The sequence below is a fragment of the Pelodiscus sinensis genome, chromosome 1, assembly GCF_052426305.1.
Source record: "Pelodiscus sinensis isolate ZL-2025 chromosome 1, ASM5242630v1, whole genome shotgun sequence".
Classification (NCBI taxonomy): Eukaryota; Metazoa; Chordata; order Testudines; family Trionychidae; genus Pelodiscus; species Pelodiscus sinensis.
The window spans coordinates 142,724,324-142,749,548 of NC_143052.1; the positions used below are offsets into that span (position 1 = coordinate 142,724,324).

Here is a 25,225-nt window from a genome sequence, read left to right on the forward strand (position 1 = left end):
TTATCTGCCATCAGAACTCCATGTGGTGGGGAGCTAGATGGCCTTACAGTTCCATGAACATGCAGAGTTGGGGAGGGTGGAGGGGGAAAGAGACTCACAGACAGATCTATAGCAACACTCGAAAGTTACACCTCTCCTCTCCCATAAACATCCTTTTTGTGGGAGCTGAACCACCCCAGAGCAGGGGTAGAATCCTCTCAAATTCCACCAGGGCCTCCGCACCCGATGGCTCGTACATCCCTCCAACACACACACAGCCAGACACTACAACAGTTTGATGTGTTTATTCTTCCCCCCGTCAATTATACAAAATATTTTACAATTAAAATTTTTTCCCTCAAATCATATACAGGTATTTATAATTCACAAGATTCAGTTACAGGCTAGGGGGACTTATCTGCACAGAAAATAATCCCCAATTTATTCTACAATGATGGATGATCAAGTAAAAGTTGTTGCCTTCAAGCCAAGGTGCTTTATATTTAGCCAGCTTCATCCTAGTTCCAGGGTGAGCCTCCAAACTCAGCCTCAGGGACTCCTCTCCTCACTGCTGTCTCAGAGCCTCCTCCCACCTCCCAGAGTTGGGGCCCAGTGAGAGACGTACCGCACCAGGACACTGCACTGCAAAGTTACTAGCACCTGGAAGAGGTGAGAAAAATATCTATAGGCCTCGAAGTGATCCAGCCACCCATGGCGGTGTGGGCCTGCATGCTGAGCCGGAAGAGACCTAGGGTTAGCAGCCCAGGCACTCGGCTCCCACAAGCAGGTTGGCTGGGCAACGCAGCACTTGAACGCAATCTCACATCCACACCCACTTATGCAGGCAGTCTCAGCTGTACAGCACTGTGCTGGCAGGGCGGCCCGTAAGCAACAGGTGCTGCTAAGGGGCAGGGTCACAAGTGCAAGCTTGTGGTTTTATCTTGTAAGGAGTGGCCCTGGTGCGTTTCTATTTCCCCTTCCCTTCCATCCCGCAGGACTTGCTCCCCCATGCCAGCAGCTCATGTTGCTGCGCAGAGTCAGCATCCAGTGGCGGGGGGGGGGGGCATATGTGCTGCTCACAGATGCGCAGGCCGCCAGAGGTGGGTGAGAGAAGTCACACTGTGCCACGGGAGCGCCTACAGAATAAGCAGCCAGGGGTCTGCCCCCAGCAACCGCAACCGAAGGGCAGATCTGAAGAGGAGACGTGCAGCAACCCCCATACACGTTTGTTTTTCAAAAGGGGCGTGTGGAACACGACTGCTGATCTGGGCCCTCCCCGCACTCGCAAGGGAGCCCATCCAGGAGTCACTGCTGGAGGCCAAAGGCCTGGAGCAGGGTGGGAAGGTCCCGCGTATCGGCTGCCTGATACAGATCACTCTGGCCCAGCATGGAGAGGGCCATGCGCAGGGTGCTCCAGATGTTGTCAGACATGGCGCCCTGCTGGCCCCGTGGGCCCCGGCTCTTCTGCTGCATGTGCAGGGCCTCCAGGAAGTGCTCCACTGCCTCGCTGCCAGCATGACCAGGGAGGGAGACAGAAACAGTCACAGATAGGCAGGGAACAGCCAGGAGGGGGGAAGGAAGGACCCACTAGATTCCCTCTCTGAACAGCTCAATAATCACCTTCCCACATTTCCTCCCGCCATTCCTCCTACCCCTGCTCCTCACACACTGCATCACAGGCCAGGGTCCAAGCTGTGACGGACGTGGCTCGACAGCCCCACCTCCAGGCACATGTTGGAAGGCAACAAAAGCCTTCCCGTGCTTCTGAGATGCTCCCTCCCTTTGATATTGGGAGCCAAGAGGGTGGGGGTCACATCGGCTGGCACGCTGCACCTGGGGCAGGCAGACACGCTCTGCTCCCTCTTTGCCAGGGTTAAGCAGAGTATCCTGCACCCAAGTGGCAAACCTCCACCAACAGCCACTCGCTCCCTTCCTCTCCTCCCCACAACACACTGACAGGCTCCCACTGATGCTCTGCTCATAGCAGACCTTGCTCCCCCCTCGTTCCCACTCACCGATGCGCCCCCAGATTGATGCAGCTGATGCCCAGGTTGTAGCGGGAGCGGATGTAGCCTGGCTGCAGCTCCAGTGCCCGGCGATAGGCAGCCACAGCCTCCTCGCTGCGATTCCCATTGGCCAGCGTGGCACCCAGCTTGTTCCACAGCAGGTGATCCTGGAAGGGGGTGTGGCAGGAAGCAAGTGATGGAGGCATCAGGCATCTTACATCCCAATGGGCCTGTGCTTCATAGCCCTCCTCACGTCCCATAAGCTTCCATCCACTCTCCCTGACTCTTCCCCAGTCCCTTCAGCCCAACCCACTTCCTAGGCTCAGCCTACAACCCCCCAGGGCAGATCCCAGCCCCACCTCCCCCTACACACAATCCTAAGTTAGCCCAACCCCTGCCCCGAACTGCACTCTGTCCCTTACGTTGGGGCGCACGCTCAGCGCAGAGCTGAAGCAGTCCACGGCCTTCTCATACTCGCCGCTCAGGTTAAAGAGGACACCCAGGCCGCACTGCACGTCAGGATCCACGGCCGAGGGGTCACTGCGCACGGCTGCCAGGAACAGGTCCTTCACTTCCATGAAGAGGGAGCTGGGGAGGGAGAGAACAAGGGAACTCACCTGCTGATGGGTGCAAGTCTCCCCCCAGCCCTCTCTGGGGTCATCCTCACTCTAGTGCATCCAGCTACAAGACCACAAGCTGAACTGGGGTATTCTGCACCTCCCGTGTCCCGTCCCATCCCCAGACTCACTCAGACAGTAAGGAGCCCAGGATGCGCTTGGAGGGCCCCAAGTGGCTCCCTTCCAGCTCCTTCCCCACCAGGTGGGCGTAGGCCGGCTTGTGGCGCAGCCAGTCCCGCAGGGTCTCACATGCCTGCTTCTGTAGAGACTCGTTGGTGAAGCTGACAGCCAAAGCCATGAGTGCAGTCAGGTTCCCTGGCTGCAGCTCCAGGCACCTGCAGGGGAGAGGGGAGAGCAAATGGCATGCACATTGTGGGAGACAAGGATATGCAGCTTTAATGGCTCTTTAAGAGCTCGTGACAACGAACAGCAAACTCCAGTATCCAGGCAAGTTGATGAAGGACCCATGAGGGGGCAGGAGCCCTGGCCTGGGTCAGAAAACAGCTCTCCACAGCAGCCAACAGGCCACAGGGAACCCATCCTTACAAGTTTGCTTTTGATGCAGGTAAAAAAGCACTGGAGCTTTGTTCAGCCTTTAAGCAGGGCAACCAACATGAGGCATTTCATGAGTGGCCAGCAAGCCGTCCCTTGGGGAGCCATGAGCAGAACCCAGGAGTCCTGCTTTAGATCCCCTCTTTAGGAGTTACTCACCGCCGGAGGGCACTGATTGCAGACAGCTCTTGTTCATTCTCTGCTTGGGTGGTTCCCAGGTACTGCCAGGCCTGACACAGAAACAGAGACAAGTTTATTTATACTACTTTAGAGCAAGAGTACGAATGAGAGACCATTTTGTACCCTCAGCCCCTTTTCTGGGGATTAAAAATAGATGTACTCAAGTCAGCAGCCTCAACCCACACCACAGAGCTTGTGTTAACCACCCCCTCAGGAGCCACCACTTCTCCCACACTCCCCAGGAAAACAGATGGGCTCTGCGATGCATCCTGGAAATCAGGTTTGGGCTCATGGACACAAGGAGGGGCAGCGAGTTCATCCATTCCCCCCCCCCCCAACACACAAATACCCCATGCTACCAGCGGTCTCCTCTCTGCTAAATCCGGGTGCTCTAGCTTTAGCACCTCCATGCATCACAGCCAGGACTATGCTACAGGGTGAGGAAGAAAGAAACATGTTGCAGGCCACTGAGGACTTCAGATAGATAGCACAGCCCACTGGACAGGATTTTGGAGTAGGAATGCTAAGAGATAAGACTCAGTTATGAGCAACCTGCCGTGGTCCACAGGAGACTCATGACACGATCAACAGTACTCAGACAGCAGATGGATCTAAATGTAGTAGCATTGACATGGATTTGACCTTCATTCATCACCAGACCACCTATTCACGTAGCCAGCATAACCTCCTTGCTGCCCCGACTGACTAGGCTTAAAGAGGTTTAAATCAACTATCTATTATGAGCTGTGTCACCCTCCACCCACAGCATGCACCACTGTCTCACCCAGAAACGGAAAGTTTGTTCCTTGCTGACAGCTGGCTGGACTGCAGGTCTGAAGTGGCAAGCATGAGCCATACAAAAGTCCCCTTGAGCAGGAAATATTAATCTCCACCAGCAATTGACCCGGCCACTTGTTAATGGCTCGCTCAAGGCAGCACAGGAGATGACCAAGTATCCACATCCCTCCAGGGCAAGTCTCCCCCCAGCAGGGAGACTCTAGCAGAGCTGACTGAACAGGTGTCTCTGCAGAGCACTGCCCTGTCGCCAGGGTAGCAGAGTTTCACCCGCATCTCAGTTTCATCCTCACAGCAGGGCTCAGATCTGCCTCCTGCCAGGGCTTTGCAGATGCTAGGATGAAGGCAAAGCATCTCTCCTTGCCCTGCACAGCTGTAGCATGCCATGCAGAATGGGCCCCAGACTTCCACGCTGCTATCCCAGCAACATTGCCTCTCACTCTGTCACTGGCCCTCCCAAGTCTAAGCCTTGGCAACTCACGAGGAGAAAGCCAAGGAGGCAGGTGCCTCAGAGGCCACATGGCCACTGGCAAGGCCAAGAGCCCATAGTCCAATCACACACTGGTGGAGTGGCGTGCTCATTATCCTCAGGTCTTCCAGTTCCACTGACGACAAGCAGATTGTCAGAGCTCATCCTTCACTCTGCCCTGCCCTCAAGCCACAGAAGAGGATGATCTGCCAGGGTAAGCTCTCCAATTACCCAAACTCTAGTCCAAATCAGGCATGAGGCCCGCTGTGCTGAACCAGACACCTACGATCGACCCCCACAGCTATCAAGTCCCCAGCTTGCTTTAAAAAAAAAAAAAAAAAATCAGCATGCGTGTGGCTGTTGACAACACGAAGCATAACCAGCCTCATGAGTCCAATGCCACCATGGAAAGGACTTCAGCGGCTCACACAGCGAGGCACACAGCTACCCTAGAGATTACATCCCCAAATTCTAACCTGCTCCGGGTCGGGTGATCTGCACCATAGATCAGGCCAGGTGCACACAGTCTAAGCACCTTCTCAGTGAGCCCCTGGGATTCCCGTAAAAGTACATAGCCAGAGTTATACACCAGACAACTGGGGTCAGCCACACCACCCTCTGCAGCATAGCTCCCCAGCACTGGAATAGGGGACAGTGCAACCCAGGCCGTATCTCTGGGCGGGGGCCTTGTATTATGTTCATGGAAGTCCTCATTAAGATCAAGTTCTGCCCCACAGGGGCAGGCTAGTCCTCTCCCCTCCCCCTCTCCCAGCCCATTTAGCTCCTGAGGAGCTGGGGTGACTGCCCTGGAGAACGTGAACATCCCCCGAGAAGCACTGCCCCCGAGGGAGGTTGTCACGCACCAGTACAAGCTGTGCCTGCCAGAGACTGAGTGACAAATCAGAGGCTTCTGGCATAAAAGGCAAAGTTTAACAAGATTCGTGGCCTCCATCTGGACTCAACAAATGAGCAGGGCCTTCATGCCAAGTGAGGCCAAGCCTTGTGAAATGGCCTAACTCTACCAGACTCCCCTGGTGGAAGGTGGGCAATGTGCTTAGCAAGCAGATAAGAAATGTTATTGTGTTTTCTCTAACTCTTTTGCCCTGGAACAGGTGCATTTTGCTTTGGAAGCGCTATGTGATCACAGGTGAAACACTGCTGTGCTTGGGGAGGCAGCAATGCAGAGGCACTGGCCAGGAAGCAGACTGCCTTGCAGGGAGATCAGTGTCTAGTAGGGAACAGTGCAGTTAGAAAAGAGCAGGTGAAGGCTAGAAACCTGAGATCAGGCAGAGCCCACCTGGAGTGGGACACGGATGGGAGGATACAAGATCAGTTGCTTTGAAACAGTGACAACGGGGTCACCCCCCTCCTAGACCGACCCCGCCTGACCTTGCTTAGGGAGCTGGGCCCGGCTGCGAGTGGCAGGATACCTGGAGCAGACCTGCTTTTCTTGCTTCGCTCACCTCCATGTGGTCAGGGTTCTGCTGCACAGCAGCCTCAAAGAGCAGGACAGCATTGGGGAGGTCGCCTTTCTCCAGGCACTTCAGCCCCTCTTCAAATGCCTGTGGATGATCCCTCATGGGATTGTCCTCCTCAAAGTGGTAACCCTACCAGAGACAGCAAGCCAAGGGTTACCACTCTGGGCAGGGTTCAGAAATGGCTGGTGTGTGCCCACGTGCCATATCAACACTTCTGCAAGCCCCAAGCCATCTCTACCCACCCCTCTCTGCTCCAATCGCCAGCTCCTGCCAGGGCTGACAGAGTTGGTTCCTCAGCACCTGGCACTTCTTCTAGAGAGCACAGGGGTGGAGTGGCCAAGTCACAGCGGTCTAGGGCACAGCAGCTGCTACCCCCTCATTCGGGTGTGGCAGATCCGCAAATTCTGGTGCCCCGCCCACCCCTGCAGCCTGCAAAGAGATGCATCAGTTGCATCAGTTGCACAGGGTTGTGTGTGAACATTTACCAAAATTAGGGAGTCTCCATCAGTGTTCCCTGTAAGCTCAGTGCGAGGGGAACCACCCAGAAGAGAGCTTCAAATGCTGCCCAGCTGATTAGCAGCGTGCCCACAGCCAGTAGCATCTATTGCTACTATTGGTGAACAGCCGCACAGACCTTAGTGCGCATCAAATATATTCCATACATGGATGGAAAAAAAAGAGGGAACATTGGTCTCCATCAAGACAGGGGACACAGAAAGCAATGGCCTGGTTGGGAGGGCACCACAATTAACTGCTGGTTTGCATTTTCAGCAGTGGGCGGGGCTTCGAAAAAAATACACTGTGGTTCTTGTCAGTCTGACCTCTGGTCAGAAGTCTTGACAGAGACTCTCAGCAGAGCCCCACCGCTGCCCGGACAGGCTGGCTATCCTGAGCACCGCCAGGGCTGTGAGGCTAAGAGGATATCCCAGCAGCACAGAGACCTTCCAGCAGGCCTCTCAGTTCCCAGCCTGGGAGAAGGGATTTTGAGAGCTCTCAGAGTGGCCCAGCACAGCACTAGGACTCACATTTGCTGCCATCCCATTACCTTGTCATAAGAGGAGGTACTGAGGTCCTCATAATCGGAGAGCCAGGGGTGAGCCTCTGCATCCCGCTTGGCCATCTCCTCCCACTCTGCCTGCAGCCTATCCCAGAAATCCACATCTGACTGAAGAGAGGAAGAGGAGGGGGTTAAAGGCTAGCACCCCGTTGATCTCCCCCTGCACATTCCTTGGAGATTTCTCCTTTAGGGCTCTGAGCCTCCCTGTTCATTTCTCCCCTACATGGCACGAAAAGGGGGCTCAGCCAGTTCTGGGGCCCTATAGCACCCTTCACATCCCAACCTCTCCTCTCTGGTTTTACCTCAACAGCAGTCTTGGCCTGCTCAAATTCTGTATCCAGAGCTGGCACGTTCCCAGTTCGGGTAAACTGATCCACCCATGCATCAGACGCTCCCTAGAGAGAAGGAAATAAAAGGGAGCACCTTGAAATTGCAAGAATTAAAAGCAATGCTATGCATATCTCCCGCCAGCAGGAGGTGCTGTAAGACCCCCTCACTCTCTGCAAGATACTGCAATGAAGCAGACACATTCTGGATTCTCCCACCTGCCAAGACATCACCATGAAAAGGTTCACATTGCCAGAGGCCATCCCTGCACCTGGCTAGGCACAGCTTTGGAGAAGCTCATGCTCCTGGAGCCCCATGCCACCCATGGCTGTGTATTAACAGGGCACAGCTGAGAGAAAGTTCACCCTCCTGTTGTCCTCTCCCTCCCACAGGCTGGGCAGCACTGCAAGGAAGTTTGCACATCTGTGAGCAGCTAGGGCTCAGGTCCTACCTGCTGCTGTATAAACTCAGATGCCCACTGCTCTGCCTGATCCTGGTCTCTGGGGGTCAGGGTCACCTGATTAGCCTCGATCGACACCCTCCCGTCTCCGATCTGGCGAACAAACTTTAGGAACTGTGGCAAAGAAATGAAATGTGGGAAGAGACCTTCACCAATAACCCCTACTCAGCTGCCCATTCACACATACCCCGCCCTATAAGCTAACCAGATCTGGGCTCTCAGAATCAACAGACCCAGAAGGGAAAGGGAATAAAATATGCCAGTTTCACCAGGGTTGTGTGGTGGAAGACATGAGCTTGGGGGATGTAGGGCTCACCCCTTGGAACTCAAAGGAGAAAGGAGGGAGATGCAGAATGGCAGGAGGTCGCCCCCACACACCTTGGTGAGGCTTCATGGCATTTCTCACCTCAGAGTTGTTGAGTTTGGGGTCATCCACTTTAGAAAGGAAATCACTGGCAGTCTTCTTAAGATCATCCTCAGGTTGATATTCTTCGTACCTATCAACCAGAGAGAGATAAGAACGGCCACACTGGGTCAGACCAAAGGTCCATCGAGCCCAGAACCCTGTCTACTGACAGCAGCCAACAAAGTTCCCTCTATGGTGTGTGCACCAAGAATTTGAGGCCTGCCCACATCTTCAGCAGAGCCACGCAGGAGCAGCAGGGCACCCACCACGTGGCCCTGGCCCTAGCTTCAGCCCTTCCCCAGAGCAGGCGCTGCAGACCACGTGGCAAGTGGTGGCTGTGCCGGCAGCTCCACTTTTCATGGGAGAACTGGGAAGCAGACAGCACAGAGGCATCCTTGGCAGAATAGAAATGTTTTCAAGTTTCCTTTTGTAATAGTATATTAAAAAGGCAGGAAAATAGAGCTTTGTGTTCTAAAATGGAGCAGCCTGAAGACTAAGAACAATTGGTAAGTGTCTAAATAATGATACCAGAGGGGGGAAATCAGCATACAAGTGGTTTACAACGTGGAAAGCATGTATAAAAATAATGAGGTAGCATATGAATTAATCAGATATATTGTTCAACTGATGCAAATCTAATCAGATTCTTATAATAGCTCAAGTGGTAAAGTGTTCCTTGGGTGAAAGCAATGCTATTCCAGTGACATTAATATTCTACCATTTTACCAAGTGATAAAATGAGGGTACTTTATTAAAATTGTACAATATTTTTCCTTGTATCCTGAGAGATTTGATTGCCTTTGGTATAGTCCGTTTCACTCTTAATAATATTGATTCTGCTGTACATTTTCCTCACATTTTTAGAGCTAGTTTCTTGATTTGGAACTTACATTTTATTGCAACTGACAACATAAAAGTCAGGTTTTAAGAAACTGTATTATGATCATTACATTTTCCCTACTGAAACTTAATGTGCGTGTTACACTGGGAAAAAAACTGCTTAGTTGAGGAGTTCGGAGAGAAGAAAAGTGCTCTGAGAAAAGTTTTGAGAGTTCATTTTAAAATCTTATAAATATAAAACTTTCAATATATGTGAAGGGCTTCTAAGGACCACTTGAGGATTGTTAGTTGCTTTACTACGTTTTTGAAGACATGTTTCAGCTACCAGTGTTTTGCCACTGATCCTGAAAAATAGATCTGGGCTTAATTTTACTCACATATGATGTCAGCAGCACTGCTTATGCATGAAGTTAAGCATGTGCTTAAGTAGTTTGCTGATTAGGGGTATTAAACTTTTGAATCTCACAATAACATGAGACCTGCTCAACTTGAAAACCAAAAATTCCTTTCACAAACCTAATGAAAATCAGAACTTGAAGTAAGCAAGCAGCATGATCAGCATCTTCACAATTAGAATCCAATGCTCATGCTTCCAGACAAAGAAAACAATAGAAGGGCAACTTTAATAGTTATACTGTATATTAGCATAACAGCTATATTACCTCCCTAGTCTAACTAGTTAAAACTCTCTGCAAGACTGAGCCAGGTGATGTTCGTATTCATATGTCTCACATGCCATCTAACCGTTTTTTCTCCAGTGCAATTATTTTTAGTCCAACACACTATAGTTCCTGCTTACTGTTTATGATGGGCAAACCTCAAAATGGTGCAATTTAAATTCTGATCCTTCTCTGCTCAAATTCCTCATCCTGTTCACAAAATGAGTCAGTACTGTCTCTTTACGTATACAGATAAAAGAAAGGAAACACATTTAGAACTCACTCTGGAGATAGTGTTTGGGTTCCTATAAAAAAGTTGTGTTAAAAAAAAGTTGTGCAATATTGACCAGATGCAAGTTCTGCTTTAGGGGATATCCAGTCTCAGTTTTAATTGCTTCCACACAAAAATTGTTAAATTGCCCTTTGGTGTAATTTCACAATTCATTTCAGTGTGTTTTTACAATCCTGTCTCATTGCAATACAACAAGAAAGGCACAGTGGTGTTGGAATAATTTATGTCCTTAGTGAAGAAGCCTCACTGCAGCCCCAGTTCCGGCAGCCACCACCCAGCAGGGCTGCTCTGTTGCAGGGCCGGCTTTAGGGCAGAGCAAACTGGGCCCATGCTCAGGGCACCACAGCCAGAGGGTGAGGGGCAACTGAGCAATGGTGCTGCTGGGCAAAGGAGGTGGAAGGTAGTGGGCAGGGGGCAGCGTGTCAGGACATGCTGGAAGTGCAGGGTGGGTGTTGGAATGAAGGGAGCACTGTGCAGAAGTTAGGGGTAAAGGGGACACAATACAGGGTTAATGGTAATGGGTGCACAGGATAGGGGTGCAGGAATTGTGGAGACCATGGATGCAGGGACGGTGGGAGTGAGACTGGGTGCCAAGCTGGGTGGGTGCAGGGTCATGAACCTTGTTAATTATTCCTTGTTTTAGTATTATTTCTTCCATAACAATTTAAATGATACACACTTTTTTTTTTGGTTAGTAACCAGTGGGTGCCACAGTGGCACACATCCAAACAAGCGCACATGACATCACTATTAGTGCACAAGCAAAGCACACTCTGTTCACGGATGGAGAATCTTAGATGGAACACTGAAAATCCAAAGGGAATGAATGGAGCAGGTAATAATGTGATCCCTCCTGTCGCCCATTCCCAGCTTCTGGCGTTCAAAGGCTGGGGACTCCATTCCTACCCATCCTGGCTAATCGCCAATATTGATGGACCTACCTTCCATGAATGTATCTACTTATTTGTTTAAACTAGTTATAATCTAGACCTTCACAACTTCCTCTGGCAAGGAGTTCCACAAACTGACTGTGTGAAGAAATGATTTTGTTTTAAATCTATTGTCTCTTAATTTCATTGAATGATCCCTAGTTATTGTGTTATGAGTAAATTGCACTTCATCTACTTTCTCTCCAACACTCATGATTTTATGGACCCAATTATCTCTCACTTGAAGTGGTCTCTTTTCCAAGATGACAAGTCCCAGTCTTATTAATATCACCTCATATCGAAGCTGTTACTCTCTCTTTTTTTTGGCCCTTTTCTGAATTTTTTCCAATTCTAATGTATCTTTGATAGGATGACCACATCTGCACACAGTATTCCAAATCTATGGTTCTCACATTTTTATAGAGGCAATATGATATTTTCCTCAGATTACACATATTCCTTTCTTAATGATTCCCACCATTCTGTTTGCTCTTTTGACTGCCGCTGCATGTTGAGTGGATGTTTTCTGAGAACTATCCACAATGACTCTAAGATCTCTCTTTTGAGAGCTAACAGGTATTTAGAACACACTATTTTTATAGATATAGTTGGGATGATATTTTCCATTTGAGGGGGGCCAGATAGCTCAGTAGTTTGAGCATTGGCCTGCTAAACCCAGGGTTGTGAGCTCAATCCTCAAGGGGGCCATTTAGGGATCTGAGGCAAATCTGTCAGGGATGGTACTTGGTCCTGCCATGAGGGCAAAGGACTGGACTCAATGACCTCTCATGGTCTCTTCCAGCTCTATGAGAAGGGTATACCTCCATATTTATTTATTGTGCATTATTTTGCATTTATCAACATCGGTCAACAAAATGGCAGGTGAAATTCAGTCATCTAGTTCTGAGAGATCCTTTTGTAGTTCTTCCCAGTCTAATGGGACTTAACTCGAGCAGTTTTGTATCATCTGCAACTTTTGCCACCTCACAGTTTACCCCTTTTCCCACAGCATTTATGAATGTGTTGAATAGGATTAGTCCCAGTTTGGATTCCTAGGGGACACCCCTATTTACATCTCTCCATTCTGAGAACTGACCATTTATTCCTACTCTGTTTTCTATCTTTTAGCCAGTCAAACCATGACACGACCTTCCCTATTATCCCAGGACAACTTACTTAGATTTTCAGAAAGCCTTTGACAAAGTCCCTCACTACCAAAGACTTGTAAAGTAAGGATGTTAAGAGGTAGATAATGTACTAATCATGTACGCGATATAAATTATATTGACAACACGATTAGTTGATAAGGGAAAGCGCTCTTTCCCAGCTTACGGTTCAGGAGCTACCCCCACTGCAGTTCTGCACTTTAAATGTAATGTAGTAAGAGCCGCTTGGGCTCCTACTACATTTACAATGCAGTACTGCAGCAGTCCCAGACTGGCACGAGCCAGGACTGAGCCAGACTTGCTCAGTCAGCAGCAGCCAGCCCCAGCTGCCACAAACAGGAGCTGCTGCCGGAGCAGCCTCTGCCCATGGTGAGCCTGGGACCACTGCAGGCAGAGGCTGACTCAGAGCAGCCTCTCCTACTCCCCCACTTCTGCCTCTGATAGCAGCAGCAGCATAGGGGGCAGTGCAAGTGGCACCACAGAGATGGTGCTGGGAGGGGCGGGGGGAAGACTGGCTTAAGCTGGCTCTCCCCAGCACCGGCTCTTGTCCCCCCCCACTCCCACCTTAGTGAATAGTTGACTTGATAACCCTAAACTTATCAGGTAGTCGAGTAGTCGGCTACTCAACTACTTGCTTACATCCCTAAATCTATGTACACTATATCCACTGGATCCTCCTTGTCTGCATGCTTGTTGACCCCCCCCCCCCCCCCCCCAAAGAACTCTAGTAGATTTTTGGTAATAGGAAACCCTGCCTCACCACTATGTTGACTCTTCCCCCTTCAAATTATGTTCATCTATTTGCCTGACAATTTTGTTCTTTACTGTAGTTTCAACCATTTTGTCTAGTACTAGAGTCAGGACTTACTAGACTAATTGCTGGGATCACCTCTGGAACCCTTTTAAAAAAAACTGGCATCACATTAGCTATCTTCCAGTCATTTGGTACAGAATCTGATGTAAATACTAGTTTATAGACTACAGTTTGTAGTTCTGCACTGTCACATTTGAGTTCCTTCAGAACTCTTAGGTGAAAGCCATCTGGTCCTGGTAACTTATTGCTGTTTAGTTTATCAATTTGTTCCAAAACCCCCTCTAATGACACCTCAATCAGGGACAGTTCCTCAGATTTGTCACCTAAAAAGAAGAGCACAGGTTTGGGAATCTTTCACATTTGCAGCCATGAAAACTGATGCAAAGAATTTGATTAGCTTCTCCACAGCCACCTTATTGTCCTTGAGTGATCCTTTGTATCTTGATCATCCAGTGGCCCCACAAAGTCTGATCTGAAACTTAGCAGCTGTGGGCTTCATGTTTATTCACAGTCTGCCCGTCTCTCTGCATAAGGCCACATTACACAGTCCCCAGGCAGAAGAACCTACGACTGGGAATGTCCTTAGACACACATGAAATACATGGCTGTACTCTTATATGCCCACAACTACTGCAGGGCTTGTCCCTGCCCCATCCCCCCTGTGCCCCTCTCAGCCAGCAGAGAGCTCCCCGCTGCCAGACTGCAGGCAGAGAGAAACCCTAGTCTCTGCAGCTCCCCTTTGGCCTCAGGGAAGCCTTCTGCTCCCTGCAGCTTACTGGGTCCTGAGCAGGAGGGAAGGAGCAGGAAGAAAGACCCAGACCCCTGGCAGGAGCCATGGGTGGTGGTGGGGGGAGAAGAGATCCCATGCAGAGGGAGAAAGGGAAAGGCCCCAGAAAGGAGCTGCACAGGCTGGCTTTCAGTTACACAACTATTCAATAATCCACATGAGCAGGGCCAGCGGCCAGCATGCTCCTGGCCAGCAAGGGGATCCAGTTTAAAAGTCAGCTCCCCATGCAGACTGGGTGCCCGCTGCCCCGTACTGCTGCCTCTGATACAGCGCAGGGTGGCAAGGGGGGGCCCTCTGAGCTTCCTGTGAACAGAGGCTGGTCCGCAGCAGAAGCCCCTGTTCACTGCAGAGGGTCTAAGCTTTGACAGGGGCTGCTCCATGGGATGCTTGAAAGCTGGCTCCCCATGCATATCAGCTCTAGACAGCCTGCCCCTCTCACTTCACGCTGTTGCCTCTAGAAGAAGGCACAGTGCAGGGGAGATGTGGAATCACCTCCGCAGCATGTCACCCTTTGGGCCCCCCTCTCTCAACCGTGAAACCCCTGAGTTAGATGCCTGTCTGCCTAACTGCGCATAAAACAGCCAGAGGAGGAGGAGGAGGAGGAGGAGGAGAATGTAACGGTACCCAGCTTTTTCCTTTTTTTTGTTGCAGTGATCAGAACACTCCCCTGGGATGTGGAAGACCAGATTCAATTCCCTGTTCAAACCCTCTCTCTCTCCACTTGAGTGTGAGAGAAGAGGGTCCTCCCACCTCTTGGGGATATTCTGATGTGGGGCTCCAACAGACTCTCTTGCTGTTCCACTGTGGATAAATGCCACCACCACTGTTTCCAGACAGATTTTTGAATGGAACCTGATGCAGTAGGCAACCTGTCAGGACTTGGGGAAGATACATATTCACCCAGCTAAGTTTGTTAATTGCTTTGGGACTTAGGTGCCCAAACGCCAACTATGAGATAGCTATGCACATGCCCAAAGACAGAAACTTAGGAACCTAGGGCACCTTTACCCTGAAAAACTTGAACACTGAATTTAGGCGCCCACGGAGTCTAGCAGGAGTGTAGGTCACAGTGGAGCCCAACACTGAAACATGGGCACCTAAATTTGGGTGTTAGGCACTTAGGTTCCTTTGTAAATCTAACCTTCCATTCTCGTGTTATGCAAGAGGTCAGACTACATGATAATGTTCTTTCTGGCCTTAAACTCTAGGGCTATGTCTAGACTACGTGCCTCTACATGCCTCTGTCGCCAGAGGCATGTAGATTAGGCTACCAGGCATAGGAAAATGAAGCGGCGATTTAAATGATTGCCGCTTTATTTAAATTTACATGGCTGCCACGCTGAGCCGATCAGCTGTTTGTCGGCTCAGCGCGGTAGCCTGGATGCACGGGTGTTGACATCAGAGGCATTTGCCTCCTGGAATGAGGTTTACCTGGGTGGTCGACAGATGCCTTTGATGTCGACACCCGTGCATCCAGGCTACCGCGCTGAGCCGACAAACAGCTGATCAGCTCAGCGTGGCAGCCATGTAAATTTAAATAAAGCAGCAATTATTTAAATCGCCGCTTCATTTTCCTATGCCTGGTAGCCTAATCTACATGCCTCTGGCGACAGAGGCATGTAGTCTAGACATAGCCTAGGATACCAAGATCTCCCTATTTATGTAGTTGTGGAAGCCACCAATTTTGGGTGGAGGAGTCTCTGCTTCTTTCCTTTTCAACCAAGGATCTGAGAACTTGGCTGAGACTCAGAAGCTCTGAGTTCAGAATGGATTTTTGTCATCTCTCACACCTCACTGTCCCTGGGCATTAGAAGTGGGTGCAGGATAGATGAAGAGAAACTCACCACTTATCTGCCAGTGACTGATCTTCTGTTTCCCCCAGCCACAGTTTCTCCTCTGACTGCTCCAAGTATTCTTCTGCCCACTTGGCAGGAGATACCGACAGAGGGTCTGTACAGGAGATTGAGTGGTGGGAGAAGAGTAAGGGACAAAATAAAAACAGAACACTGTTCAGATAAGCTTAAATTTTAAGCGCCTCCAATTTACAGTTGATTTGCAGTCCAGATTGTAACATTAACAGATGCTTTTTGCCATTTGTTTCTTTAGTTCTGCTTGTTTACTTTGAAATATAACAAGCTTTCGATTCAACTAGCCTATGCAGATAGATTTCATTTTAGGCAAACTACCAATTTTCTTTCTTTTTAAAGGAAATCTTGGACAACAGCAAACTGGGTTGCTGTTTGCATCAGGAAAATGAATTCTTCATTGCAAATTTCTAGCTCTTCAGAGCCTGTCAAAGATCATCATAAATGTTAATTAGATGCCTGTCTCCAACAGGTATATGAAAGAAATAAATATGGATGGTTGCACGGATCAGTGAAAAGCAGCCCCCTCGGGTGTGGGGCATAGCAGCTATTTAACTGCTGCCCAACAGTTTAATGTAGGGATTCAGTTGGTTAAAGTGGAGGGATCTGGAGCAGACTACAGTCCATATCACACCACCTATATGCTGTATAGCCTTGGGCAACTCTCTTCCCCAGCTGGTGCAAATCTCTCGGGACACTCTTATTTCAGTCGAAGGGCATTGTTACGGATGTTAAATATCAGTTACTTGATTAGTAGATTAACCTCATGAATTCTTATCAGTTAGTCAGCTACTCTAGAGTCCCTGGGCAGCCCCTGTCCAGTGGGGGAGGGGTCTGAGCTCCTGGACTCAGCACGAGCCAGAACTGAGACAGGCTGCCTGCTCCTAATACACTTTAAATGCAGAGGCACAGCAGGAGTAGGTCCAGGACCCAGTGCAAGCCAGGACTGAACTGGGATGCTGTCCAACCTGCTAAAAAATGTGCTGGCGGGGGGGGGGGGGGGGGGGGGGCCAGAAATGCATGTAGTCTATAGCAGTGGTGCACAACCTGTGGGTCGCAGATGTCTTTCCAGGGGGGTCGTGGTGCTTAGATCCAGCCGGCCAGGGGGTGGGCCCAGCAGTTGGTGGCCCCCGCAGTACAGGGGTGACAGATCAAAAAAGGTTGCACACCACTGGTCTATAGCATTAACCTATAAGCTTTTGCTTATCAGTTAAGCGACTACACTATTACATCCCTAGCGTGGATGCTGGTGGCTTGTGATGTGCAGGACCTCAGACTAACTGATCTGGTAGTCCCCTCGGGCCTTAAACGCTGACTCTAGATCAGAGTAATTTCACCCCGCATACTGTACCAGTGTGACCCACTGAGGCACGTGCTGCTTGTGCAAAGTGCCCTGAGCACTGTCTGGAGTGTCTCTCACATAACAGATAGCTCCTACATGGGAGAACAGAGTAGGACATACTACCAGGGAACACACCACCCAATCTACACAAGAGGAGCCTTCACCTGTCACCTCTGCAATGAACTCTTGTGACCAATCAGCTTCATTGTAATCTGCAGAGACATCAGCTGTGGTATCTCCTGTCGCCAGAAATTCCTGGGCCCAGTTCTCAGACAGAGCCAGGGCTGCCACACCTGGAGCTAGGGACAGCAAGAGATGGGGGAGAGTTCAGTGACAAGCCCCAAGTGCCACACCCCCATGAGGATTAAATTCTTGTCTCTTAATCTACAGACACCCCTTGCTCTAGCTAAGCAGGCTTTTTAACTCAGTCCCCCTCCAGACATACCACCTCACGGGGAGGTGTAGGTAGGGGTTGCAGAAGCCCCAAACTCTATCTCCACCACCTCACCTCGTTGCGGGGCTTGGCGGAAGCTTGACTGCTCAATCTCCTGCATCTCAGCCAGCAGATCATCCATTTTAAAGGTGTGTGGGGCACGGGAGAGTAGGGGGGCATTCTGTTCTTGTAGGAATTCTGCAGCCAGCTGTCAGGGAGAGAGAAAGAGAGTGGGTGAGGGGGAATACCCAGCAGAGACTCTGGGACAGAAAACAGGAGAAAAAGAAGGGAGGACAAAAACCAGAGAATGAGAGATGGAAAGAGTGAAGAGGAATCAAGAAAATGTGGCAGCGAGAAAGGTGATATGGAGAGCAATACAGTTGTTCTTACCTCATCTTCAGAGGCCACTCCCAAAGGTTTGGAGACCTGTGGGAAAAGCAGGCAAACAATCACCCCAGCGGTGGGACCTTGCCTACAGCATCAGTCACCCATTATGATGGGAATGATATGACACCCCCCACACATAGCAGGACCAAAATCCCACCTAGGCATACCCACTCTATGGGTGAGGCAGCCACCATATCTCCCCTTTCTGGGCAGACCTCTGCTGTGACTGGACATACATCCCCTCACCACCACCACCACTACTACTACTTTAACTAGTGATTCCACAAGCAGCCTCCACAACAGGGATAGGGCCCTGCGTCCCCACTCCCACCTGCTCTGATAGCCTCCCCTGTACTCAGACCCTCACTCCTCCTCCCCCCCAGTGCATCCCTGACCCTCACTGATCCAGGACCCATCCATTCACCTCACAGGAGCTGGCAAAAGGACCCTCCACCCCATGCCCTGGTACTCACTGTCTCTGCCCCAAGACCTGCAGGCGGCCAGGCCGAGGAACCCTGCAGACCCTCCTGCCGCAGGGCCTTGTCCTGGGTGAAGTGGCCAGCCAGCTTCATCAGAGGGTTGGAGCCCCCACACTCTGGCTCCACCAGCTCCCTCATGGCCATGGTGGGGGCAGGGGCGCTGCACCCGCAGGACCCTCACCCCGTCTGGGGGAGACAAACACAAAGCTCACGTGACCGCAGGGCTCTGGGGCGGTGCTCGCTCAGCACCCACCTGCCCCGTGAGCAAGCTGCGGGGCCCACCCGAGCGGGCGCAGCCCCGGCGGCCGAGCGGAGGGCAGGGGCGGCATGGCCAAGGCCCTTCCCCGGCAGCGCCCGCAGCCTGGCGCGAGCGGAGCGGCCGGAGGGAAGCGCTGGGGCTGCCACGGGCCTGGACAGAGGGGGGGCCTCGCGCCCCCCCCCCGGCTCTTCCTCTCCCCCCGCGCTCGGGCACCTGCAACCCGCCCGCCCCCCTCGCTACCTGGCTCCCCGGCGGCCCCTGCAGCGCAGCCCGCACCGCGCACCGAGCAGCAGGGGGCGGGGCGCGCGCTTAAAGAGACAGGCACCGCGCTCCTCGCCGCGGCCCGGCGCAGACGCGGGGGAGGCATCGCCGGCCGGGGGAGCCAGGGAACAGCCCAGCCGGGCTCGCGTGTAGCCCAGTGTCCCCCGGAGCGAGGATTCAAAGGCCACAACTGGGCTCTTAAAGGGCCACGCAGCCCGAGACGTGCCCCACCCGCCTGCGCCGCTCCGGCGGCTCTTAAAGGAGCAGGCCGCCAAGAGAGCATCCCGGGGCCCGCCAGGGCTTAGCCTGCCGCAGAGCTGAGCAGTACGCTCTGAAAGGGCGAGGCGCCCGACAGGGACTCCAGGGGCTCCACGCCTGTTCAGGACACGTCTCCACTCGGGAGAAAGGGGGATTGGAAGCATATGTCAGCGCACCATCTCAGAGAGAGAGAGAGAGATACCCAAATGCAGCCAAGGCAGTTGTAATTCTAGCACACTGGCTGATCAGGGTGAGGGAAGCCAGCCTGCCTTTCCTAGTGAAGTCAAGACTTAAGATAGGCCAGGGCCAATTGCCAAATCAGAGCATTATCAAGAAGTTAGTGAAGTGCTAGGTCTAGGTGTCTTGAGAGGCCACCCCTGCATGCTCTTACAGGACCAGATACCATGGCTAGGTCTAGACTGGCATGATTTTCCGGAAATGCTTTTAACGGAAAAGTTTTCCGTTAAAAGCATTTTCGGAAAAGAACATCTAGATTGGCACAGACGCTTTTCTGCAAAAGCACTTTTTGCGGAAAAGCGTCCGTGCCAATCTAAACGCGCTTTTCCACAAAACCCGATCGCCATTTTCGCGATCGGGGCTTTTTTGTGCAAAACAAATCTCAGCTGTCTACACTGGTCCTTTTGCGCAAAAGGACTTTTGCCCGAACGGGAACAGCATAGTATTTCCGCAAGAAACACTGATTTTTTACAGTAGGAAGTCAGTGCTTTTGCAGAAATTCAAGCAGCCAGTGTAGACAGCTGGCAAGTTTTTCCGGAAAAGCGGCTGATTTTCTGGAAAAACTGGCCAGTCTAGACACAGCCCATGTGTAATGATCAGTGTCGACAGCCCCTCCATCAGAAGGTATCTTTTATTTAAATTCTTGACTTGCTTTCATATGATGTTGTTGTACAAGGCGTTCCCGCTATAAGTCACCCTGGTATACATCCGTTCCACACTAAAGTTGTTGACGCTTATAGGAACTGATACATTATAAGTCCTTCCATTCCCTGCTCTTAAGTCATGCAAAAAAATTTTTTTTGCATAAATGAAAGTCAGCCGCGGGAGAAAAAAATTCCCCGTTTTAAGTTTTGCTATAAGTCCAAGGTTTTTTTGGAACGTATCTTGGACTTATAGTGAGGATGGCCTGTATCCAGTCTGGTCTGGAGTCTAAGAAGAAATTAAGTGCAGCTTGTGTGTGCTGGTGTTTTACTTGCAGTTTCCTGATAAATGCTCTAATAAGTAAGACAGTATTACACATGTTACAATAACAGAAGAAGCTGTCTATTGTTCAGAGCAGTGTTTCCCAATTGGTGCTCCGCGGAACCCCAGGGTTCCACAAAGCAAAAGAAAGGGTTCCGTGAGAATGTGGCACTCCCCTGTCCTCTCTTAAAGACACAAGTCTATTTTGCAGCTTTATTTATTTATTTATTTATTTATTTTTTGCTCGACCAGTTCTGGTGGATCTTTATTTATTTATTTATTTATTAACACATTTTACTCTGGTAACCCTAGGGGTTCCTTGAAATTCTTTTAAGCTGAAAAGGGCTCCGTGGCCAAATAAAATTGGGAAACGCTGGGTCAGAGGATCAGATCGGGAGATCAATCAGTACATGGAGTTCTGAAAGTGACAGGTAAATTGAGGGGGCAAGACCAAAGAACTCTAAAGAGCAAAGCACCATTTGAGAACAAAACCCTCAGAAAACACTATGTGATATTCTTAATCATTGCACACAGAAGGTCCAGTGCTGAAGGAAGGAATCACAATTGTGCAGTGAATGAAGCTGTTTGTAAGATCCCTGCCATTTTTTCCCCGAAATTAGAAGACATTTAAATAGGGTTTCCATATTTGAACTTTCAAAAAGAGGACACCCCGAGAGGGAATATATCTGTATTAATTAATTATAATTATATTATATTATATTAATGTAACACATTGGTAGATACTGATACAGATACATTCCCTCTTAGGGGTGTCCTCTTTTTTGAACATTCAAATATGATAACCCTACATTTAAAGATTATGAGGAAGGACGGGCTGCAAAAAGAGACAAGATGGTCTTGTGGCTTAGGCAAGTTAATACGGTAGAGAAGAGCTCAGTCCCACCCCTGCTTCTGCCTCAAGCTTCCTATATGATGTTGGGCAAGTTACTTAAACCAGAATATTATCAGGTGGCCACTAACAGTGCATTCCTTATTTTCTGAATGCCCAAATTTAGATAGGCCAGCTTGGAGCCTGATTCATAGTAGTGCTGAGTGCTCACAAGATCAATGGGAGTTGTGGGCATATGGAACATTTGGCACTGGCAGTAATACTGTGTGGTTTGAAGACATGTGCACAGACTGGGTAATTAAGAAATGTCTGAGTTCTAATTCTTGTTTTGCCATTGATACGCTTTGTGACCTCAAGCTCAGGCAAGTCTCAATCTCAGCTTCCCCATCTTTAAATTGGGAATAATGGTGCTTTCTTATTTCATAGTATAAATGTGGAGAGCTTTTTATTAGTATTTGTGAGGCTCAGCTACTATACAGATGAGCACAAAAATACATAAAGAAATAAATAAGAATAAATAATGCATGACAGGGGTGGTGTGCATTAAATAAGAGAAAGGGACACATCGTAAAAGATGAAGGAAAATAAGAAATATTGAACAGTTGCCTCTTTCCCATTATTGCTAACCCCACGTGTTCAAAAGTCATGACATTTTAAAAATAATAAATGCAAGGTGTGGGGGTTGTTTGCTTTCTGTTTTTTTGAGCCTTTCTTGGAATTTGTGAAAGGAAAGTATTGAGGCCTACCCAGAATATGTCAAATGAGCACCAGTTTAATTTTAAGTGTAAAGGAAAGGCAGCATCGTGAGATACAGGAGATGTAAAATAAAAACAAAATTTGATTGGATGACCAACAATAACCCCGCTTTTAGGGAAGTAAGTAACTCAGACGGCAGTATGCAACAAAGTGCTGATTACCCCAAATGGAGCAGACGAAAGTTTTTGTAAGGGCAGAATGAGACAACAAAAATCTAACATCAGCAATTGTCAGGCGAGTGGAGGAGTACCAAAATACCGAAACAGGGTATATAAGGTTGGATGGAACAGACCAAGAGTGGACGGGTTGCGAATCCAAAAAGCTAGGCCTGATCAACCAGAGCTCCCTCCCCGGCGCTGAATCTCGCTGCCGCACATAAGCTCCGAAAGGGGAACAACACCGGTCGTAAGTTGCAACAAAAAATCCAAAAAAAGGAAAAACATAAAGAAAAGAATACCTCCTGAATCTAAGCAATGCTTCTATCTTTCTTAATGTAAGTATTATATATTTGTTAACTCCATAAATTGTTTAAAGGTAAATCAGGAGAGTATATCTGTATGAAAAGTTATTATTTCTTGTTTTTTTTAAACTGTACTGTTTTTCTGCTTTTTCTTTGTATATTATATTGTCTTAAAAGAATAAAAAATAGTGAATTGATTTAAATTGAAAATTAATTATAAAGTAAATAGAAAAAATAAAAAATCTTTGTTTGACCTTAAAAAGAAGTATTCCTCTGTCTGTGGTTTCAAATTCTTTAAAGAACCAAACCCGGTTACTGAAATAATTGCTGTCAAGATTGTCTCCACAACTATGAGGGTTAGAAACTTAATTTTTAAAATGAAAGCTGAGATTCTCATGTAATGAATGACTCCCAGAGCTGAGCTTTAAGAAAATACACCAAATATCATGAAACCTGTGATGTAATCATGAATTGGCAACACTTCATTCACTATGCACCGCTCCACTGAAAGAGACAGTAGTTTTGTGGTAAAAACACAAGACTTTAAAAATGGTATCTTAATGTTGCACAGAGAACCTTAATTCTGATCATCCTAACTTTTCAATGCTTGATATTATGACCTAAATAATGTTCTTTTGGCAAAGTTTATTTGCATGTAATCTACATAGTTGTGTATATGTAGACAGTCAATTTAAACAGCTCCATCGAAGTCTATAGATTCCGTAAAGTTATTATCTTTCTATACATTTTAGAAATGTGTCTGTCTGTCCATCTGTGAGCCTGTTTGTTCAAGAACTCCTCCTAAACATTAATAGAGATGTAGCCATGTTAGTCTGGTCTTGCTGAAACAAAAGACAGGACTATGTAGCACTTTAAAGACTAACAAGATGGTTTATTAGGTGATGAGTTTTCGTGGGCCAGACTTTTTTTGATTGTATCCCTTTGGTATATATGGTCATGCCAATTTTCTTCCACAATTTGATCTGAGGAAGTGAGTCTGGCCCACGAAAGCTCATCACCTAATTAAAGACTAACAAGATGGTTTATTAGGTGATGAGCTTTCGTGGGCCAGACCCACTTCCTCAGATCAAATTGTGGAAGAAAATTGGCATGACCATATATACCAAAGGGATACAATCAAAAAAAGTCTGGCCTACGAAAGCTCATCACCTAATAAACCATCTTGTTAGTCTTTAAAGTGCTGCATAGTCTTGTCTTTTGTTCCTCCTAAACAGTAAGAGCTAGGACCATCAAATGTGGTTGGCAGCTTTCTCTTATCCTAACTTAAAGCAAGGTCAGGTTTTTGTTGTGCCAGGAAAATGGGGTATGTCTACACTACCCCGCTAGTTCGAACTAGCGGGGTAATGTATGCATACCGCACTTGCTAATGAAGCCCGGGATTTGAATTTCCCGGGCTTCATTAGCATAAGCGGGGAGCCGCCATTTTTAAATCCCCGCTGCTTCGAACCCCGTGCAGCGCGGCTACACGGGGCTCGAACAGGTAGTTCGGACTAGGTTCCTATTCCGAACTACCGTTACTCCTCGTGAAACGAGGTGTACCGGTAGTTCGGAATAGGCACCCTAGTCCGAACTACCTAGTTCGAGCCCCGTGTAGCCGCGCTGCACGGGGTTCGAAGCAGCGGGGATTTAAAAATGGCGGCTCCCCGCTTATGCTAATGAAGCCCGGGAAATTCAAATCCCGGGCTTCATTAGCAAGTGCGGTATGCATACATTACCCCGCTAGTTCGAACTAGCGGGGTAGTGTAGACATACCCATGGGAAGTGCCAGGAATGGGACTGTTTTCCATAACATGGAAAGAGAAGGAGCATAGAGAGGAGGGACACAATACTGAGTGGCCACTGGGGGCAGTGAGTGCTGGGGAGAGCTATACTTCAAAGTAACCACTGGAGGCAGCTATACCACCAAGAGAGTGGCCAGTTGGGGTTGGGGCTTGCCATCTTGCCTGCCACCAGACTAGGTAAGTAGCTCCCTGCCCAAAACCTTTCCCCCACCCAATCTTTCACCACAGCACTAGGAGGCTGTGGGGAAAGAGAAGCCCTTACCAGCCGGGGGGAGACAGAAGGCCCCTGCCAGCTATGGGATCTGGCAGGAGAGAGAAGGCTCCTGCTGACTGGGGGGGCAGGGGTTGGAGGAGGAGAGAAGGCCCTTGCTGGCCAGGGTATCTGGGGTAGAGAAAGAAGGCCCCTGCCATCTGGGGTGGAGTTGAGGGAGAGAGAAGGCCTCTGCTGGCTAGGGAGTCTGGGAGAGAGAGAAGGCCCCTGCCAGCCAGAGGGGCTTGTGGGGAGAAAAGGCCCCACTGATTGGGAAATGGGAGAGAAAGCCCTGCTGGATAGGACCCACTGCCCTGAGACCCTCCTCATCCCCAATCCTCACTCTCATCCTCCTCATATCCCCAGCCTCATACCGTGCCCCCCACCATATCCCTGCCTTGACTCCTGTACTTCCTACACTGCCAGCCTCCTGCCCTGAAGGACCAGGGCAATGTGGGGTAAGTTTTCTAGTGAACTATAAATTAATTTCATCATGGCCTCGTTCAGATTGCAAGAGGTGAGCAGGCAATTCCATCATGGCAACATGGCAGACCAGTCCTCAAAAGGCCAGGAGCCCAGAGGAGACTCTATAGGTGGCTCTAATCTAGAGTGTAGTCTCAGGAGTTGAGAGCTTTTAAAGGGCCAGACATCCTGAGAGACCATCAATGGGAGTTCCTAAATGGGTAGACACTCTCCAGAGAGAGCAATCCAAAGAATTCTAACACTATGAGCCATCATGAGAAAGTGATCGGTGGAGTTCTCAGACAGAGACAGGGCTGCACCTGGGACCCAGGAGAGCAAGAAACAAGG

General features: G+C 49.4%; 1 protein-coding gene across 2 annotated transcripts; it reads right to left on the minus strand.

The window, feature by feature from the left end:
* Positions 1-268: 268 nt before the first annotated feature.
* On the minus strand, positions 269-19,003 carry PEX5 (peroxisomal biogenesis factor 5). 2 transcript variants are annotated; one of them, XM_075903518.2, is made up of 16 exons: positions 18,819-19,003; positions 18,314-18,505; positions 17,844-17,879; positions 17,529-17,661; positions 17,185-17,319; positions 15,658-15,763; positions 8,327-8,417; positions 7,912-8,034; positions 7,436-7,528; positions 7,122-7,241; positions 6,062-6,205; positions 3,314-3,384; positions 2,734-2,937; positions 2,408-2,573; positions 1,995-2,152; positions 269-1,486 (listed from the first exon to the last, which is right to left on the minus strand). In XM_075903518.2, exons 2-16 carry the CDS (start codon positions 18,461-18,463, stop codon positions 1,285-1,287), a joined length of 1,932 nt encoding a protein of 643 aa, XP_075759633.1. In that variant the 5' UTR covers positions 18,464-18,505; positions 18,819-19,003; the 3' UTR covers positions 269-1,284. The 2 variants fall into 2 exon arrangements, with proteins under 2 accessions (XP_075759633.1, XP_075759638.1); XM_075903523.2 differs by lacking the exon at positions 7,912-8,034 and having other exon boundaries at positions 18,819-19,002.
* Positions 19,004-25,225: the final 6,222 nt, after the last annotated feature.

Coding starts and splice junctions, on each gene's coding strand:
- PEX5 (XM_075903518.2), bottom strand. CDS start 18,463: ATGGCCATGAGGGAGCTGGTGGAGCCAGAGTGTGGGGGCTCCAACCCT. Junction 17,662..17,843: donor GAGTGGCCTCTGAAGATGAG/GTAAGAACAACT, acceptor TCTCCCTGACAG/CTGGCTGCAGAATTCCTACA. Junction 2,153..2,407: donor CGCTGAGCGTGCGCCCCAAC/GTAAGGGACAGA, acceptor ACCCCCTTCCAG/GATCACCTGCTGTGGAACAA.